General features: G+C 43.4%; 1 protein-coding gene and 1 long non-coding RNA gene across 8 annotated transcripts in view; one reads left to right on the top strand and one right to left on the bottom strand.

Moving 5' to 3' along the window:
- Window positions 1–13,011: 13,011 nt before the first annotated feature.
- TCEAL1 (transcription elongation factor A like 1) lies at window positions 13,012–15,473 on the bottom strand. Of its 7 annotated transcripts, none has more exons than XM_067723510.1 (3): window positions 15,161–15,473; window positions 14,423–14,496; window positions 13,012–14,054 (listed from the first exon to the last, which is right to left on the bottom strand). In XM_067723510.1, the coding sequence occupies exons 2-3, from the start codon at window positions 14,459–14,461 to the stop codon at window positions 13,563–13,565; spliced, it is 531 nt and encodes a 176-aa protein (XP_067579611.1). In that variant the 5' UTR covers window positions 14,462–14,496; window positions 15,161–15,473; the 3' UTR covers window positions 13,012–13,562. The 7 variants fall into 7 exon arrangements, with proteins under 7 accessions (XP_067579611.1, XP_067579615.1, XP_067579613.1 ...); XM_067723514.1 differs by having other exon boundaries at window positions 14,429–14,496; window positions 15,161–15,429; XM_067723512.1 differs by lacking the exon at window positions 15,161–15,473 and adding an exon at window positions 14,933–15,093 and having other exon boundaries at window positions 14,429–14,496.
- The window catches only part of LOC137217115 (uncharacterized), a 29,853-nt gene continuing 23,777 nt past the window's right edge, over window positions 14,340–20,415 (top strand). Inside the window, exon 1 of the long non-coding RNA XR_010940009.1 lies at window positions 14,340–14,516. This is a non-coding gene — a long non-coding RNA (uncharacterized lncRNA). The remainder of the gene's footprint in view (window positions 14,517–20,415) is intronic.

Raw genomic sequence — 20,415 nt, forward strand, 5'->3', positions numbered from 1 at the left:
GAGGCCCCACCAGAGTCGCCATTTGTTGCAGGAGGGGGGACCCCTTCCAGGGCCGAGAGTGGGCTCTTGTCTAACGCTTGGAAATGAATTGCCCAAGGAGACACACGTGCTGACAAAGCAAGAGAATTTATTGGGAAGGGGCAGCTGTGTGGAGAGCAGCAGGGTAAGGGAACCCAGGAGGACTGCTGTGCCACATGTCTCGCAGTGTTGAGTTTTATGATGATGGGGTTAGTTTCCAGGTTGTCTCTGGCCAATCACTCTGACCTGGTGGCCTTCCTGAATTCAGACCAGACTGAAAATTTATAAATCTATATTTATAAATACTATATGGACACAATTTTATAAATCTGCTTTTAATCTCATTTACAGATGAAAAAATAGAGACAGAGAAAGATTAAATATATTATTGCTAAGTTCATCTAGCAAGCCAAGAAAGAGACTGGCCCTGGAACACACATCTGTGGACTTCCGGTTATTCTTACTAGATTCCTTGACTGGCATATATGATTCAGGAGGGACTTGCTCCCCACATCTCACCTTCTAGAGGTTTTCAGAATATGTTACAGGGATCTTCCCTTAGTGAAAGCTGCTTACAGAGAAATAGGCTCCAGCGACGTTTACATGCAGCCAGGGTGGGCAGCACAGGCCTTTTCAGGGAACAGGAGCCGAAGGTCTCAGAAGGCAGGCAGGGCAGCCATACAGGAAAAGGGGAAGGCAGTCAGCCCTGGCAGCTGCTGCCATGACAACAGTCTTCAGGGGTGTGGCCTTTCTCTGGGGGATCTGAGGAAGCCCAGGGTGGGTTTCTGGTTCAGGGATTCCTGCTCCCTGGTGAGGCGGTACTTCTGTGGCAGATACAGAGTCCCCCTGCCCTCTGAGCACCTCTCCAGCACCGCCCCCCAGACCCCATGGAGGTCTGGTTTCCCTTTGCAGGGCCCGTCTGTCTGGACTTGGAGTTGCGGAGTTCTGCCCTCTCCAGCCCAGAGGTTGCCCCTGCTGCTACTGCCTCTGCATTCCTTCCTAATGACACCCATGGCAGTACTTTGGTCTCAAGACTTGCTGCCTGGGACTGCAGCAGGCTCTGTCCAGCCTGGGGCTCTCAGGCTCACCTCCCCCAACCCCACCCTGGGGGAAATAGCCAAGTGGGAAATGCAATGACAAGAGCCCCTCTTTTCTGCTTCTGGCCTCATCCTAACTGAGCCTAGACAGACAGACAGACAGACAGACACACACACACACACACACAAATACACACACATCCTGCATATGCCCAGAGAAACAAGCAAGGGACCCTGAAGAAAGGTGGGGTGGCAACTCAGGCTTCTGGGAAACACTCAGGGACAGGGAAGGCTGGTCCAGACCTGGGCTGAAGGGAGGCAGTACCTGGCTCTGGGCTGGGCAGGACTCAGGCTGTCACTGGCTGGAGGGCTCTGGAGGCTGGGAGCCTTCTACCCCTCTCCATGCCTCTCTTTGTGTCCTCCTCCTTCGCCCTAAAAGATGGGGTCAGGGGCTGTGGTGAACGAGGTCCCTTGCAGCTCTAGGATGCTCTGACTCCACACTGCCCACCGCGGTGAGGTGAGAAGGGGCTTCTCTTAGGAACACCATTTGGCCTGAGTGGTGTTCCTAAGAGAACACCACTGAGTGGGCCCCAGCATACTCAGAGCCTTACTCACTCTTGGCCTCAGGGACTCTCAAAAGGGTCCAAAACGACCCTAGTTGTTGAAGTCAGGGTGATAGAGGTTGGAATAGAGGACACAGAGTCACAATCTTGTATATATGGTCCACTGAACTGTTATTTAATGAGTGTTTGTTCTATCCTGTGTCCTATATAGGCCGACAAATAAGACACGAATGTCCCCAAGTAGATCACTGATTTATATGGGAGATAGACATCTAAACATAGTTTTAACACATGACGATAATAAAGTGTCATCACCTGGTGATTTAGGGACACCGGGAAAGAACACCTAACTCAGCATGCTCTGATGAATGTCAGGGAAGTCTTCCAGGATTAAGTGATGCTTCAGTTGAATTTTAATGATTGAATAGGATTTTGCTTAACAGAGAAGGGGAGGGCAGTCTAGACAGAAGGGGCAGCAGGAGAAAGCTTGAGGCAAAGGTATGGAGGTTTGGCCTCAAAGATCTGACTGGACCAGACCAGTCAAAGTCTAGCAAGAATTCAGATGACAGATGTCCATTACAGAGGCCAGTTTAACAGTATACCCCATGACTCCACAATTCCACTTCTAGTCACCAATCCTAGAGAAATATTTACACACATGCACAAGGAAGCAGGCACGAAAAAGGTAATTGCAGCATGTTTGTAATAGCAAAGCATTGGAAACCACCTAAATCTCTATCATCAAGGAATAAACTATAGTATATTCACACTGCAATATATGCAGCAGTTACATATGAACTAGATATAGATCTAATGTGTGCTTTTTTCAACACACCAAGCAATTAACAACTCTGACACTGAGGGAGTGTCAGATCCCATGGGTTAAGGGCTCAGTCCCATAAAAGTGTGCCCTCCCGCTCTTCAGATGCCAACCTTAAGTCCAGGTTGTCACCTGTGCTTCTGACCGACCAGTTATAGATCAGAGGTTCCCATGACCCCCCTCCTCCTCGGGTTCAATGCACTTGCTAGACTGGCTCACAGAACTCAGAGAAACATTTACTTAATGTTTTCCAGTTTATTTTAAAGAAATGAGATGAATAGCCAGATGAAGAGGTACAAAGGGCGAAGTCCCGAAGGGTCCTGAATGCATGAGCTTCTGTTCCCAAGGAAGTGGGGTGTGCCACCCTCCCAGCACGTGGATGCATTCACCAGCCTGGAAGCTCATCAAATCTTGTTCCCCTTCCCAGAGGTCCTTGGGGCTGAAAGTTCCAATTTCTGGTGACTAGCCCCATCTTGAGGCTATCTAGGGGCCCCACCCCCTTAAGCATAAGCTCAAAAGTGTCTGTCTCCTTATGAATGACAAAAGACACTACTATCATTAAGGAAATTCCAAAGCTTTGAAGACCTCTGTGCAAGGAACTGGGGACAAAGATCAAACATATTGCTTATTATACCACAGAAGGTAATAACCTAGATAGATTTCCAAGACATGCTGGAATGAAAAAAAAGAATCTTTTGTTGAATGAAATGTAGGGTATAACGCCATTTGTGTAATGTCATTCAAATTCTATGAATATGTGTGTTTATGTGTGTGTGAATTGTTCCTTCTCGTGTGAATTATTTCTCCATATACTTTGCTCATTTTCTATTGGTGAGTGGAGATTTATATTTTTCAAAGATATCTCTAATCTGTAATATATGTTTTAAATATTTCATCCCAGTTTCTCATGTGCCCATTAATATTCTTTGAGACTTTTCTAACTTTAAAGATTTTAAAAGAGATAATTCTTTATTAATTTATTAATTTTTCTGACTGTGGTTAAAAAAAATTTCAAACTTAACAAGAGTGGGGCATGAGAGTGGGGTAGTGTTCACAACTTTTCTGAATTCCAAAAGGTGAATGCCCCTAGACTCAGCAGTAAGACAGAAGGTGTGAAATTTTGGAGCAAGCAAGGCATATGGTTAGGAGGCCTGATTTAAGAGTCAGACAAATTTAAGTTCAAATACAGGTTTCTCCACTTATTGGTTGTGTGACCCTATATAAGTCACCCAAACTTTCTGAGTTTCAGTTTCCTCATCTATAATAAGGATGAATGCCTTCCTCAAAAAGTTGTAAGGATTAAAGATCCCACAGTTAAAGTATCTGGCCCAAAGTAGGTTCTTGCTCGTTTTGAATTCTTTCCCTAACTCCAAACAAAGCTAGTGCTCTTATACTTTTTGGGGGGACCTGTCCATTCATGTGGCCTTCAGACATAAGCCTCTGAAATCAGAGAACAATTTTATCTTCACTATAGACATTACTGTCAAGGGGTGTGGTTGATGGAATGCCCATGTGGATGAATGTCAAGGCACATGTGCAAAGAAAAATAAAGGAATAAATAAAATATATGCTATATAAGATATAACAACAAACAGGGACTTCTCTGGTGGTGCAGTGGTTAAGAATCTGCGTGCCAATGCAGGGGACACGGGTTCGAGCCCTGGTCGGGGAAGATCCCACGTGCCGTGGAGCAACTAAGCCCGTGTGCCACAACTACTGAGCCTGTGCTCTAGAGCCTGCAAGCCAAAACTACTGAGCCCATGTGCCACAACTACTGAAGCCTGCACGCCTAGAGCCCATGCTCCTCAACAAGAGAAGCCACTGCAATGAGAAGCCCGTGCAGCAACGAAGACCCAATGCAGCCATAAATAAATAAATTTAGGTATTAAAAAAAGATATAACAACAAACATATAAATGAATACATAAAGGCATCTGAATGTATAAAGTAATATACATATATACTATATAAAAAAGTAAATTGACAAATTATATAAAAGGAGATATATGTACACATACAACGTAAGTACATGCATGTTGTAGGGGAGGAAAAATAATTTTCCCTCTACCCTTCTAGGGCCTTGGCTGAGACACCCCTCTGTCATAAAAGATTAACAAGAGAAAAGCAAACAGAAGTTTGATACCATGTATACCTCCTATATACATAAGAGATACCCAGGAAAACTGAGTAACTCCCTGAAATGGTCCAAACCACTGCCTTAAATACCATCTTCAGCTAAAGACAAAAGAAAGTGTTTGGGGGGAGGGGCAGTTATGGGAGGCTATCAAGTAGAATACAAAACCTCAAAGACATTTAACAGGACTAGAATCTGAAATCCACACAGGTGCATTATAGTTTCCACTGAAAACGTAATTTTACTCTCTACAGACACCCCCATTTCTATCAGAGATAATCAACATAAGACTAATTTGTTTGCAAAATAAGTCTAGTAAGGGAAATCTTTGTAAGAGTGTCTCCCTCTTGGTACCAGGAAGAGGAGGATGACAAAATCTCTAGAAATTCATGGAGAAGGAGCAAACAAAGCTACATAACAACCACGCTCTTGTTTACTGTGCTTTGCCTGATAACGCAACCATGCCCCATAGGGTTAACAGAAGCTGGCGCCTTAACAGAAATCCTTGAGTGTGTCTTACAGAACAGCAGATAAGGGAACAGCTTGTTAAAAAACCCTCTGCTTGTAATCTGCCTGTACTGATTAAGCTTGCTTTAGATATTTTTTTCTCTTTTTTTTCCCCTTCTTTAATTGCATACCCTCCAAGCTTAGATAATATATCATAAGACTTCTTAACCACCCCTACAGATAAAGCCTCTGACGTATGGGTCACTATAGTAACGAGACTTAAGTTGTTTTCCAGGAACTTGGAGTAGGTCCTGTCCAGTTCAAGCTGGCTAAAACTGGTTGGGACCACCAGTCCTAAAACTAGGCCTGCGCCGGTATCTGATGAAGGACCTTTTAACATCAGAGGGCTGAAAACTCCACCCTTAGATCATGCTAAACACCTCCATTTTTTTTTTCTCATGAGGCATTCCACCAAGCTTTATTAAAGGAAAAGCAAGGATGAACATCTCTCTCCAGGTACATTTTATTGGTGTTTGATACCCCTGATGCCATGGTCAACTTTCCACTTTAACCCTTCCTTGACCTAGATTTTCTACTCAGTTCATCTATTTTCAGATTTTTGCCTAAAAGGAAAACATTTCTAGTACATACCATCCTCAGTAAGAAGGTAGAATTCGATATACACTGTTTTCCTTTACAAAATCTTTCAGAAACTCACTGACTTTCTAAGTTTTGGGATATTGCTTTAAAAGTACTTAGGCATTTTGGTTTGGTCTTATTCATCACACTCATATAAAGCTATAGAATCATGCTTGTTAGTGTCATCTGATAATATGAAGATTGATAGAAGTCAGGAGGGAAGCTACCTGTCGTTTTGTACAGGCTTAGATGGACCATGGCCTGTCCTATTCTGACATAAAACATTCCCAGAGGACTGTCTTTCAGGACCCAGAAGAAAAACTATTTACTATTTATTATTACCCACCAAACTGGGAAAAGCCTTGACTTTTATTTTTTACTTATTTATTTTTAACATCTTTATTGGAGTATTGCTTTACAATTGTGTGTTAGTTTCTGCTTTATAACAAAGTGAATCAGCTATACATATACATATATCCCCATATCTCCTCCCTCTTCATCTCCCTCCCTCCCACCCTCCCTATTCCACCCCTCTAGGTGGTAACAAAGCACCAAGCTGATCTCCCTAGCACCTCCATTTTTTAACATACATCCCATGAAGAAGCACATAACTCAGATATGCCTGCACAGAACACTAATTACCTAACATTTTCCCTACCTCCAATCACCTTTCCCCATGCCTAAGACCACCCTTCTTCTTTATCCCATAAATATCTCAAGCCCCTCGACATTGGGAAGGTAGATCTGAGACTTGTTCTCCTGTCTCCTCACATGGCTGCCTTGTGAATAATCCTGTCCTCTGCTATAAAACCTCAGCATCTCATCATTTGGCTTGCTGAACATCAGGCAAACGAACCCGGTTCAGTAACAGTAACTGCCCGAGACTGCCCCCACCCCCACCAACATCTTTTGTCTTTAGCTGAAGATAGTATTTAAGGTGATGGCTTGGGCCATTTTGGGGAGCTACTCAGTTTTCCTGGGTATCTCCTATTTATACAGGAGGTATACATGGTATTAAACTTCTGCTTGTTTTTCTCCTGTTAATCTGTCTTTTATTAACAGCAGATCTCAGCCAAGGCCTTAGAAGGGTAGAGTGAATTATTTTTCTTCCCCTACACAGTTAAAGTCTTGTTAATATAACCAATGTTTCTAACTGTGTCCTGTTACAAGAACGGATTCTTATTGAACCAATGCGAACAACTACATTGCCATGAAAGCTACCCAGTAAAACAAACAAACAAACAAACAAACAAAAAAACTACCCAGTAAGTTTCCGAACTCTGGAGGGATCAGACAGGGAGAAAAAGTAACTGTTTCACCTTTGTTCATAAGGGTATACTTTACCAACTAGCTGTAAATCATAGATAGCTTAAGAGAAAATAAAAAGAGGTTTCCTTAACTTTGGCAAACAAAACGTTAGAGAACCAAGATGTTTCAAAGTCATAAAAAATTATAATCATCCTCGTTAGTTGATTCAATCCCACGTAAATTAACTCTTGTTGATCTTGATCTTTTGTTAGCAGTCTTATGAATCCAGTTGTTTTTTTTTCACACACACACACTGTATTTTATTTTTACAAGAGATAAATAAACTGCCACCAAGCATTGTAAATGGATGACCACAACAAAAGCAACAATGATTGCAATTACCAAACACAAAACACACTCATACTAGGTCATAATATTGACAATGAATCCAGTTTTTTCATTAGAGTTCTATAGATTCTTACCCAGTTCAGTGGTATGATGTGAAAGTTATCAGAAATCTGTACTTCTCAGAGTCCTTTTCAAGAATCTCCTTGAAGTTGAAGCACTTTTGCAAAATCATCAGAATAAAACAGTAACTATCTATAAATGACAAGAGGCTTAAAAATGGCCATCGTTGGGCTTCCCTGGTGGCGCAGTGGTTGAGAGTCCACCTGCCGATGCAGGGGACACGGGTTCGTGCCCCGGTCCGGGAGGATCCCACATGCCGCGGAGCGGCTGGGCCCGTGAGCCATAGCCGCTGAGCCTGCGCGTCTGGAGCCTGTGCTCCGCAACGAGAGAGGCCACAACAGTGGGAGGCCCGCGTACCACAAAAAAAAAAAAAAAAATGGCCATCGTTAAAGACCTGATGAGAGTACATTATAATTCATCGTTAAAGATCTGATGAGAGTACATTATAATTCAATAATTCATTATAATTCAATTATAATTCATTATAATTCAGTACATATAATTCAATTCAATGTACTGATGAGAGTACATTATAATTCAATTATATATTGAGAGTACACAATAATTCAATGATAAGGAAATTCGGTTATTTCTGTGGCACAATATTTTAAGATAATAACTAGCATTATGACTTATAACATTATACCCGGACATATCAGAAGTCTAGAATTTTCATGCAATTTCTGGAACACTTATATTAATAACGTATACAAATATAACCCAAAGAAAGTTTAAAATATCAAATAAGCCTAATTAGTTTAATATCTCATTTTTTTTAAAGGAGAGAGAACAAATCTTTTGAGATTTTCCAGGGCCCCTTTAGAAAATTCCAAAATTAGTTTGAGGTCAAAAAGACTTCATTTAGAATTTGATTTTGGGAAGTTAGTCAAAAATAAGAACGTGGACGCTTGACTAAAAAGGATCACAGATCATTATGAAGCTACTTAATTTCCATCTAACCAAAGTGAAAAAAGATTTTAAAGGAAATATTGAGAAGACTTGGTTTTAAGTAATCAAAGACCTGATGATAAAGACAATATGAAGCATAGGAAACTACCTTGGTAAGACACAAAATCTTTGCTTTCTAGGCAGATTATTTAAAAGGTAAAGAAAAACCTTTCACAATCTCTTATCATGAGCAGACTAATAGTCCATAAAACTTTTTCCTTATACCAGAGAAAAAGAAAATTAAGTTTCAGTTTTACATAAGTACACTATTGATATTAAAGCTTATTTTTTTAAAACCCTTATAATAAATTCATTCAGTTTTAGCCAGCTTAACTACACAAGGTAAGATTATCTTCTTCACCAAGCAGTGTGGTTGATAGAATGAATACCCATATGAATGTCATGGCACGTGTACAAGGAAAAAATAAAGGACTAAAAAAATATACGCTATATAAGATATAAGTACAAATATACATATGAATACATAAAAGTATTTAAATGTATAATATATAAATATATAAAGTAATATACATATATACTATATAAAAAGTAAATTGATGAGTATATAAAACGAGATATATATACACACAGTGTAAGTACATGCATGTTAATATTAATTATTTTCTCTGGGTAGAGAAACTATAAGTAATTCATATCTTCTTTTATACTTGTCTACATTTGCAGATATTTTCTAGTAGAAACATGTAACTTCCACAATCAGAGAAAAAGTGAAAATAGTGTAAGATCACTCAGTTTAAACACACATACTTGCACAAACACACTTATCTTAACTTGAGACAGAGAAAAACCATCTAACTATAGGTTGCTTCTTGTGCCACCTCACTCCCAGGAAGAGGCTGATACTGTGTCAGTCCAGTGTGAGTCAGGATTGAGGTTTTCTGCCCTATCACCCAATAGTTTCTCTCTTTCCGTCTCTCGTTAGCTGTTTTCTGCTCGCAGTCCGGCTAAGGCCACCAGATGGCGCACTTACCTCTAGTTTCTAAATACTCTTCAAAACGTATTATCTTGGCAGAGGTCTAAAGAAAAAGTTCATTTTCTACACACAGACTATGATTCAGTGAATTCAGTAGAATCGCACTTCTGTTTGAAAAATATATATTTATAGGAAAGGACAGAAGGATATACAATTGGATTCTTGCTTACTATGCACCAGGTACCACCAACCAAAATCCGTATTTCCATGCCAATCTCTTTTCCGAATTCTAGACACATATCTAACTGCCTACTGGACGGTTCCACCTGGAAAAAGATAATAGTGTGGAAGCTCACCCAAATGCACAAACCAACAAGGATACCATACTTAGCAAGTCTAAATCAATTATTCCCTAAGCCCCAGAAAGCTACAATCTAAATTGGAGGCAGTGTGGCACAGTGGGCAGAACACAGAACTTTATTCAGACAAATCTGAGTTAGAACACAGGGTCTACTTCTTATTTATCTGTATAATCTTCCTCATTTGTAAAAATAATTGAGTTTATATTTCTGAATGGGAGAGGGAGGAGTCTCTGGGCATTTTGCAAGGACCCTGGACCCAATCCCTCTACCCTACCTCACCAGAGGGGCTCCCACTCCCAGGCACTGTCTCCCAAGGGCTTGGGCATCCTGCTTAGCAGACAGCTCTCTCCAGGGTCCTGGACCCTCAACGCTTTCTGCTCTGGAGTTGGCCAGGCAAGTAGCTTCTTGGACACGTGATGGGGATATCAGCCTTCTGTGCGGGCAGGGAAGTGGTGAGGGGGCCAGAGAACCAGGCTCTGGATGTTGCTGACCCTCCAACATCAACGCCTCCAAAACATCTTCACACCAATCCACAGTCTGACTACCCTGACCTCCAAGTCGTGGGCTAGGCCTGCAGTGCATAGGGGTGTTCACACAGGAGGTGCCACCCCGTTTCTCCTGAGCTGTAAGACCACATGCCTTTGAAGCTCCCTTTACCTGGGGGCTCCCGTGCCTCTGGGCCTGGGCTGATGCAGACATCAGAAGCGCCGCACCAGGCACACACAGACCTAAAGTCACCACAGAACCACCCAAACAGGCCAGGGCACATCTGAGGCCCTTCTGGGAATCTGAGCAACGTGAGTGGGAGAGGGATGGGTGAGGTCGTGTCTGAGGTCTAACCCCATTTCAGGGGGGCTACTTCACTGGACTCTGACAGAAGGGCCAGCCCCTTCTGCTTCAGCCCCAAGTTACCTGGTCAGGCCCAGCCAGGTCAGACATCTGTTTGCTCAAAGACTGTTCAGACCAATGTTTCCACTTGGGAATCCTTGGGCTTTATCTCCTCCCCTATAAAAGGTTCCCCAAAAGAGACAGGGAAAAGGAAAGAGAGGCAAAGTGCTCTGGCCTGCAATGGGACAGTCGTTGTCCTCCTGGTGTGTATGTCCAGGACAGCCTGGCCTTTAGCCTAGAAGAGTCTGGTGCCTGCTGCAAGCTGGTGCAGAGAAACCAAAGTCAGACCACCCTGGAGAGGAGTATGGCTTGGCGGAGCCTTTCCACATCCTGCCCCAGCACCACCCCTCAGTGTCAGGGGGCTGGATTCATTCCATCCTATAAAGCTGGCAAGTGAGTTGCTGGCCCCTCAACTCACTCCAGCCAGAATCCAACCCAATCAGCATCCATCAGGCTACCATAACCTTGAGAAATGGTCTGGAGACATGAAGATCCCCCCTAATGGCATCACACAGTGAAAAAATTAAAGCAAAAGCAAAATTAAGGGCACAGGACTGGCTTACCATTTTGAGATCTGATTACCAAAGGAGAACTTTGAATTTATTTAGTTCAGATGTACCTTACTCATATTGTAAGGAAGTAATGCAAGGCATTACATAATGTCAACCATAGAAAATACATCTTGCTGTTTTGTCATCTCTCTTAGGTTTTTATTCTGTGTATGGTCTTGCTTTGTTGCAAAAAAAATCTAAATTTTATGTAGTAAAGTTGATGAGGTTGTTTCTAATTCCTTATTTAAATATATGGTTGGACAAGCCTTTCACCTCTCTAATTCTGATATAATCATCTGTACTTTCTTCTATTTATGTCATAGTTTATTCTTACTAAAACCAGGAGTATATTGTATATAGATAGCAGTGTCTCTCCACCTTGTGTGCTCATATACAGAAAAGCAGATTTAGTGGGTCTGGGGTAGAGCCCAGGTCTCTGCTTACTTTATAGGAGAAACACTGATAACTGAAATATTTGAATAATTTTAATGTTGAATTTGGGGAAATTCACCCCTAACGTGATCCCTTTGGAATTGCAATTCATGCTTTCTAGAGATGTGAACACACTGAAGCTAACATAGTCCATCAGACAGACTGGGTTCAGGACTGGGTCATAATTCAAAAATTATTAGCCACTATCTATGTTTCTAGAATTAACATGATCAATAAAACAAAATCTTAGAAATCATAATATCTGATACAGACACATATATATGTATATGCATATATATTAGTACTTTAATTACTTACAAATCTTAGATTTTTAAAAAGGAGTTTAACAGAAATCATAACACCTGATACAGACACACACACACACACACACACACACACACACACACATAGCGCTTTAATGACTTTTGCATGTTTCTTGTTGATGTGGGGTGGGGCAGAAGGGAAATGTCTTAGTTTGAGCTTGTCTTTTTTAAAAATATTTGTTTATTTTGGCTGCGCCAGGTGTTAGGTGCCGCACGCGGGATCTTTAGTTTTGGCATGTGTGCGGGATCTAGTTCCCCAACCAGGGTTCAAACCCAGGCCCCCTGCATTGGGAGCAAGGGGTCTTACCCAGCGGACCACCAGGGAAGTCCCTGAGCTTAGATCTTAATTTCCTCTTTAACTTATACATATTGAGTAAGTCAGATGAATTGGTAAGGCAAGCCTGCCAAAAGCCCCTGGGAGAGAACTCACCCTAAGCAAATGTTGGGCAATTAAAACCATAGTTATCCTTGGAGATTATTTGGGAGGGGGTTCCAATTCTGAGCACAAAGCATTGTGTCTGGCTCACATATTCATCTCCGAGCCCAGGTCCCAGTGAACTCATGTTTGCGCTCAATGGAGAAAAGGGGAGGCTTTTGGGAAAAAAATAAATAGGAAAGACTATTCTGCTAAGAATTCTTTAAGACATAGAGGTCTAAGCAGCACTGGGATGGTATCCACCTGGACAGGTGTAATATTAAAGCTAGAGGAGGGGCATCCTTCATATATCTGTTAAGAGACACAGTTCAGCTTTGGCCCAGCAGGGACTCCAGAGCAATCAGTAAAGCTTTGCACCTTGAGGACTCTGGCACCTCAGCTGTGATGGGGGCCATGAAAGGAGCAGGACCCAGGAGAAGGGGCAGCGGTACCCAGCAGACATGGTGGTATCTAAGGGAAGAGAATAGCAGGACAGGAATAGAATGTGGCACTCACCTGGAATTGCACAGGATTTGTGAGTGCAAACGAGACCTCCTTTGGGTACTATCCCCAGTATCTGAAGGGAATCTATAGGGGATGGGGTCCAGCATGTGCAAGTAGGGGGAAAAAGTACAGCTCACATGACCTTTACCTCATTTGGTTCTGCAGCAGCCCTGTAAATTCTCCTATTCCTATTTAAATGGGAAAAGAATGACCCTTAAACAAATATGAGTACAGTACCTGGTTTACATCTCTGCCTAAGAGATTCAGAAAAAAACATGGGATTTAAGTTCTGTCAAGTATTTATTAAGTGCCACATTATCTTTATAAGCTGATTGACATTATTTTTAAATTGCTTTACAATTTTTCTATTATATTGGGGTTTTTTTGCAACACATGTAAAATGTGTTCATCTTGAAAAAATGAGAAATTCAGATGCAGCAAAAATGAAAAACAAACAAGTCACCTGTTATCTTACCACAGATAGCCACTGTTAAGCCTTTGAAGTATATACTTTCAGTTTTTTCATTTCATATTAATATATAAATATACTTTTTTACAAAAAGGGGATACTACATACACTTTCTGAAAATTGCTTTTTTCACTTCATAATATATAATGTACATCTTTTCCATGCAAATGGAGAAGACTTATGATTGAAAGAGGGGGACTTGCAGATGGGGGGGCAATTTTATGCCAGTTACAAGCGAAACACCTCAAATAAAGCCATGCAAAGTTAAGATTAGGAAGACGGGGTAAGGTATATGTGAAAAAGCAAACAAAGGTCAGGTGATAATACTCATACCAGGCAAAACAGAATTAAAGGCCGAACACATTAAATAGGATAAGGACGGTTCCGCCTTGCCTTCCAATGCATGATCATCAATTTGTTTCGTACTCGCTTCATCTCTTCCATCTCCTCTGCTACCTTTATCATCTCCTCATTGCTTAAATTTCTGCCGTGTATGTCCCCTCTAAATTGCGGGCGGGAGCGAGCCAGCCTCTCTTTAAAGCTTCCCTCTTCTAGCTTATGTTTGCCCACTCCGCAAGGAGGCTGCTCCATGGGAGGGCGCTCCTCAAAAAGGTCCTTCCTAGACAGGCGTTCCTGAGGAGGGCGCTCCTCGGACACGAGCATCTCAGGAAGGAGCTCAGGAAGGAGTTCCTCAGGAAAGAACTCCTCCTCCGAGGATTGCTCCTCCGAAGACGGCTCCTCCGGAGACGACTTTTCGGGAGAGTGTTCCACAGGAGGCCGCTCCTCCTCCGCCTTGGGCGAGCTCTGTGGCTGCTCCTCAGGCTCTTGGCAGGCTTTTTCCATGTTCAGGATGGTCTTTTTTAAGCACGGTTATTCACAGGAGACAGGAAAGGCAAAGGCGAGTCAGAATACTCGCTGTCCGGACCAAAACCCCGCCCATGGGTTCCAGTACCTGCCTCTTCCCGAGTCTGGGCCCGGGTACTCCAACCTACGCTGGCCGAGGGTCTCTTCGGCCCCCGGGACCCCGCTGCGTCTGGTCGTTCCCCCCCGGCCTCCCCACACCTTGTCACCCCCTCCTTCCGAAAGCCCACCATTTTCCCGGCAGGCCTTGCCACAGAGGCCTCTCCCGCTGGGGCCGGGGCGGGGCGGGCTGGCAGTGCCGCGGACCGGCTCCCTCAAGCGCCCTCCCTCTCACCCCATCCCGGCCCGCTGCCCAACCCTACCCCGACCTGGACCTCTCCCGGCGGCTGGCTCCTAGGCATCCTCTCCTCCAGGTGCCCCGCTGTGACCTGCGGAGCTGCAGACAGACAAGACAGGGTAGGGGGCGGGGAGAGGGGATGAGGGAGGGACTGACTCACACGTCCCTTTTACAGGCACCAGCTGCCTCACCCCGTGTTCCCCTCCCCCTCGCCCCATCTCAAAGCTTCGTTCTCCCCCTGACCCCCGCCAACCCCGCAATGCTCGCCATTTGTTTCCAGGCGGGAAGTGAAAGCGAAGGACTACTTAGAAGCTGTTTCTAAGTGTCCGTGTTTCCTTCCCGTGGGGGGGGGGGCCCACTCACCTCCCCACCCCACCCCCTAGACCACCATTTTCTGCACCGAAATATGGGCGCGGGGGCGGGGCGGGGCGGGGCTGGGCACAGGGGAAGGCCTGAACTCTGTGCCATCCCAATCCCAGGGGTTACTGGGCAGCACCGACACTTACACCGATTTAAGAGGGCGGAGGGGACTTACTTCCTTCTGTTTTTCCCCTCGACCAAAGGGCAATAGGAAGATGGTGTCTGGACAGGGAAAAAGGACCACGACGAGAGGGACTTGGGCAGACACAGGCTCTGGTCACGTGATGGCCGCGCGTCACCGCCAAGCTCAGATCCCCAGTTACCACTTTGACCGGCGGCGGTGCTGCCGCAACCAGCCGATATTTCCTGACCCCCTAACACACCATACATCGTCGTCACTCACCTCTCTGTTTATATTTGCCTTTTCCTGGTTACTAGAGGCGGTCAGCATCCAGTCTTGAGGGTTATTGCCTCTTCACCTGATAACACCTCTCTCCCTCATTCTCCTGTCATCAGCTACCAAGGCCCATTATTTCCCCTACAGTTCAGATCCTGTACTGAAATTTGACTGTTTCTCCTTAATGAGTCACTATCATATGCCACTTCTTCCAGGTTTAATCCACATCCATAACTCCATCATGTCCGTTTAGGCTCTATCAACATGGTTTTCATCTCTTGTCACTTTCATCGGAGATAAACTTTCACTTTTCCATGACTTAAGGATTTTTTCTTGAGTCTCCAGACCTAAATCACAAGTAGAAGCTCCAGTCTAAATTGGTAATCATTCAGTTCTAGAGCTCTAGAAAGAGTAAAGTTTGTGAAGTATCAATACATAAATCTAAAAAGACTGAGTACTTTGATTTTCATAAATCAAAATACACATTTGTGCATCTATGTACAAATAGTTTGAAAACTTATTTACTATCTGAAATGGGAGCACTTTTGGTGGAGAGCATGGCATTATTATATATATATATGTATGTATGTATTTATATTACATATGTACCATATATATACTATTGAGTAATTATTATTTATAATAGAAGAAATAGATTTTGCTGTGGGTCTAAATCTTTAACCAGCAACCTACTGGTGTTGCTGGTTGACGAAATTTATATCAATTCATTAAATGTGCAAATATTTGGGTCCTGGGACTGCTATACCCAAAAAGATAGATTCAGCACAGAGGACATTCATATTAAACTATGTAATAATTCTTGGGAGCACACACAAAGTAGCAGGATTAAAATCATGCTAACACAGTTGTTATTATAAGCATGTACTTTTGGATCTAATGGTGTTTTATGATCTTCGACTTCATGCCTGCATCTCACATCAGCCTGGATGCTACTTTATCATGCAGATGGCCTTTCTTCCAGAGAGCAGACTATACCTCTCCTTATAATTTACACTTTCAGTGTAGGTGACCATCAGATCTGTGAGGATCCTGGCCTGTCTAGTAAGTTTCCAAACAGAAATTCATACGTGGAATTTCCCATTTTAAGAGCTTTTTGTCACTTTTCTCCAACATCTAGTTTACTTTGTGTTGAGATAGCAGCAAGACAGATAGATATTAGTTCACCTTTATATATTTTCCATAACTGTTTTACCTTTCAATTTTTCAATGATATGTGTCTTTTAAACCAAGTTTCACTCTACCTTCTTTATTCTTTTCACCAAGGGTTGGCTTCATCATTTGTATGGTTTCTTTCCGAGAGGAGCCCCCTTTATTCATTCTTCATTTTTATCCTTTTTTTCCTCACATCCTGTGATGGAGGACTCACTACCTTAAGAGATACTCCAGGGAAATTTCAGACAGTTCTAATCTTTCAGTGTTTTTTTTTTCCCCCTTTGAGCTGAAATCTGCCTCCCTGTAGTTTATGCACATTGGTCCTGGTTCTGCCCTCTGGAGTGTTACAAAACAAGTTTAAAATAACAAAAATGCCTTTTACCCTTGACAACCTGACACTGCCAAAGTTAATGTTCTTGTTCTTTCCCCTGCCCACCTGTGAGATACACTGGGCAATATACTTGACCTTTCTGTGACTCTACTTCCCATCTGCAAAATTGGAGACAAAATAGTACCTACCTCATAGGATTGGTAAAAAGAATAAATGAGTCAGTATGTGTAAAGGACCTGGAGTAGCGCTAGTAACAATAATAATAGTATGACAGTACTGATAATACTACTAATTATCATTCTTTTATTATTAACATTAATTGAGCCCGTGTGCCAGGCATTGCACTAAGCACTATCTCATATACTATCTCATTTAATCCTTCAACAGTTATGTTCTCACCAAGACTGTTTTTTTTAGGTTTAACCTCCCCAGTTGTTTCAGCTCCTTCTGACGTGATATATTTGTTCAAAGTCACTCACCATCCTACATGCTCCTGAATTTGTAAATGTCTGAAAATACTGGATATTCTTCCTGGTGTAGCATGGAGTGATCTTACCACACCCTTCATTCTAGAATAGCCACGATACATCTACAGATGCATCCTAAGATCTTAGTAGATTTTGTGGATGCCATATAACACAGTTGAATCCACTTTAAGTTGCAGTCAACTGAGATCCCCAAACCCCTGTTAATGCACTTCTGTATATCAGTTTACTTTTAACCCAAGTGCAGAAGCTTGTATTTTTCTGGGTTAAATGTTGTCAGTTAGATTCACTCCCTCATTCTTTGTATTCAGATTCTGTCATTCAGTACATTAGCTACAAAATATTAATTTACATCACACCATTAGTACTAAATGGGATGATAAATTCAGCAAGCTCAGGAAAGATCTAGAGGAGATCTTCAGCAAAGAGCTCTGACTCCAAATGAAAAAATTCCTTTTCCCTTTGGGTGTGGCAGCCAGGAGTACGCTCCGCCAGGCCAGCTCCCCTCCTTTCCTTTCTCAGGGTGGAATTACCTTCTGCTGCTGCTGATAGAAGACATAGTTGCCTCTGAAAGCTCCCAAATTAACCCTCGATGAGCACTTGGTAAACATGGGGGTCAGACAAGGGAGGTATGAGGAACTAGAACCTGAAAGAAGGAATGAAGGCAATATCTTCGTATTGGCTCTAAGTCTCTGCCTGACAATAGCTGATTTGAGATTCCCTTGAGAGAAAGGGCTCTCCAGAGAGCATAAGGTGAAGGGGGTTCTGCCACGGTGACAACCATTTGGTACAAAGGGAATGTCAGGGAACAGGAGCCGAAGGTCCCAGAAGGCAGGCAGGGCAGCCATACAGGAAAAGGGGAAGGCAGTCAGCCCTGGCAGCTGCTGCCATGACAACAGTCTTCAGGGGTGTGGCCTTTCTCTGGGGGATCTGAGGAAGCCCAGGGTGGGTTTCTGGTTCAGGGATTCCTGCTCCCTGGTGAGGCGGTACTTCTGTGGCAGATACAGAGTCCCCCTGCCCTCTGAGCACCTCTCCAGCACCGCCCCCCAGACCCCATGGAGGTCTGGTTTCCCTTTGCAGGGCCCGTCTGTCTGGACTTGGAGTTGCAGAGTTCTGCCCTCTCCAGCCCAGAGGTTGCCCCTGCTGCTACTGCCTCTGCATTCCTTCCTAATGACACCCATGGCAGTACTTTGGTCTCAAGACTTGCTGCCTGGGACTGCAGCAGGCTCTGTCCAGCCTGGGGCTCTCAGGCTCACCTCCCCCAACCCCACCCTGGGGGAAATAGCCAAGTGGGAAATGCAATGACAAGAGCCCCTCTTTTCTGCTTCTGGCCTCATCCTAACTGAGCCTAGACAGACAGACAGACAGACAGACAGACACACACACACACACACACCCTGCATATGCCCAGAGAAACAAGCAAGGGACTCTGAAGAAAGGTGGGGTGGCAACTCAGGCTTCTGGGAAACACTCAGGGACAGGGAAGGCTGGTCCAGACCTGGGCTGAAGGGAGGCAGTACCTGGCTCTGGGCTGGGCAGGACTCAGGCTGTCACTGGCTGGAGGGCTCTGGAGGCTGGGAGCCTTCTACCCCTCTCCATGCCTCTCTTTGTGTCCTCCTCCTTCGCCCTAAAAGATGGGGTCAGGGGCTGTGGTGAACAAGGTCCCTTGAAGCTCTAGGATGCTCTGACTCCACACTGCCCACCGCGGTGAGGTGAGAAAGGGCTTCTCTTAGGAACACCATTTGGCCTGAGTGGGGGCCTCTCCAGACTGGCTGCTGCTGCCTTTCCCAGAATCCAGATGAGTTCAGAGCACAGAACTCTTCCCTCCTGGGCCCCAGCATACTCAGAGCCTTACTCACTCTTGGCCTCAGGGACTCTCAAAAGGGTCCAAAACAACACTAGTCTGAAGTCTGGGTGACAGAGGTAGGGACAGAGGCAGGGTAGGCTACATAATTTGCGGGGCCCAGTGTAAAATGACAATGCAAAGCCCTTTGTTCAAAAAGCAAGGAAAAAAGTGCTATTAAAGGTACTAACATATAAAGCTTTTCTTTTTTCTGTGGTCTCCCTTTTGACTTTTTCTTTTAGTCGACTTCATTTTTTAGAACAGTTTTTGATTTACAAAGAAACTGAGAAGGTATTATAGAGGATTCCCATATACTCTGTACCCCGGAGCATCTTATTAGTATGGTACATTTGTTGTAGGTAATGAACCAGTATTGACACATTGTCATTAACTAAAGTCTACTTTATTCAAATTTCCTTTTTTTTACGTAATGCCCTTTTTCTACTCCTGGATCCTATCCAGAATACCACATATTTTTAGTTGTCATTTCTCCTTAGGCTCCTCTTGGCTGTGACAGTTTCTCAGACTTTTACTGATTTTGATGATCTTTATAATTATGAGTACTAGGCAGGTATTTGTAGAATGCCTGTCCACTGAGATTTGTCTGATGTTTTTCTCTTTGTTAAACTGGGGTTATGGGTGTGGGGGAGGAAGATCACAGGATAAAGTGCAATTTCATCACATCATATCACGGCTGCATGCTATCAATGTGATTTATGACCACTGATGTTGACCTTGACATGGTGCTTTCTATTTATTATTTAATGTTGTTCTAAGTAAAGGACAGTTGAAAATTTTAACTATTAGCATAAATGATATAGTCCATCTTTATATTGTACAATGTCAGTTTTAAATGCATATAAGAGCATTTGACTCATGTGCAGAAGCACCAAAGTTGCATAATTCATATTTTGTATATGTATTCACTTCTTACCAGAACAGTGGAATGCTGCACAAAACTGACTCAACTGTTTTTATTTTACTTCTTGGTACGTGCACACATGCACATTCTGCACGCATAGAATGGAACTGGAACTGTGGGTTGTTCTATCTTTTCTTCTTTGTCATCATTTTCAACAGTAAGTGGTTGGCAAATTCAAGGAAGTAATACATGTCAATAAGGATATGATTGGGTTTCTTGGTCATTTGGGGTTCTTGGAATATGACTATGTGTTGGAAGTAAGTTTTTTTTTAATATTTATTTTTGACTGTGTTGGGTCTCAGTGCGGCACGCGGGATCTTCTTTGCAGTGCACGGGCTTCTCTCTAGTTGTGGCATGCGGGCTCAGTAGTTGTGGCGTGCAGGCTCCAGAGCATGTGGGCTCTGTAGCTGTGGCACGTGGGTTCTCCACTTGTGGCCTGCGTGCTCAGTAGTTGTGGTGCACAGGCTTAGTTGCCCTGTGGCATGTGGGATCTTAGTTCCCCACCAG

The sequence above is a fragment of the Pseudorca crassidens genome, chromosome X (genome assembly GCF_039906515.1).
Source record: "Pseudorca crassidens isolate mPseCra1 chromosome X, mPseCra1.hap1, whole genome shotgun sequence".
In the NCBI taxonomy this organism is placed as follows: Eukaryota; Metazoa; Chordata; class Mammalia; order Artiodactyla; family Delphinidae; genus Pseudorca; species Pseudorca crassidens.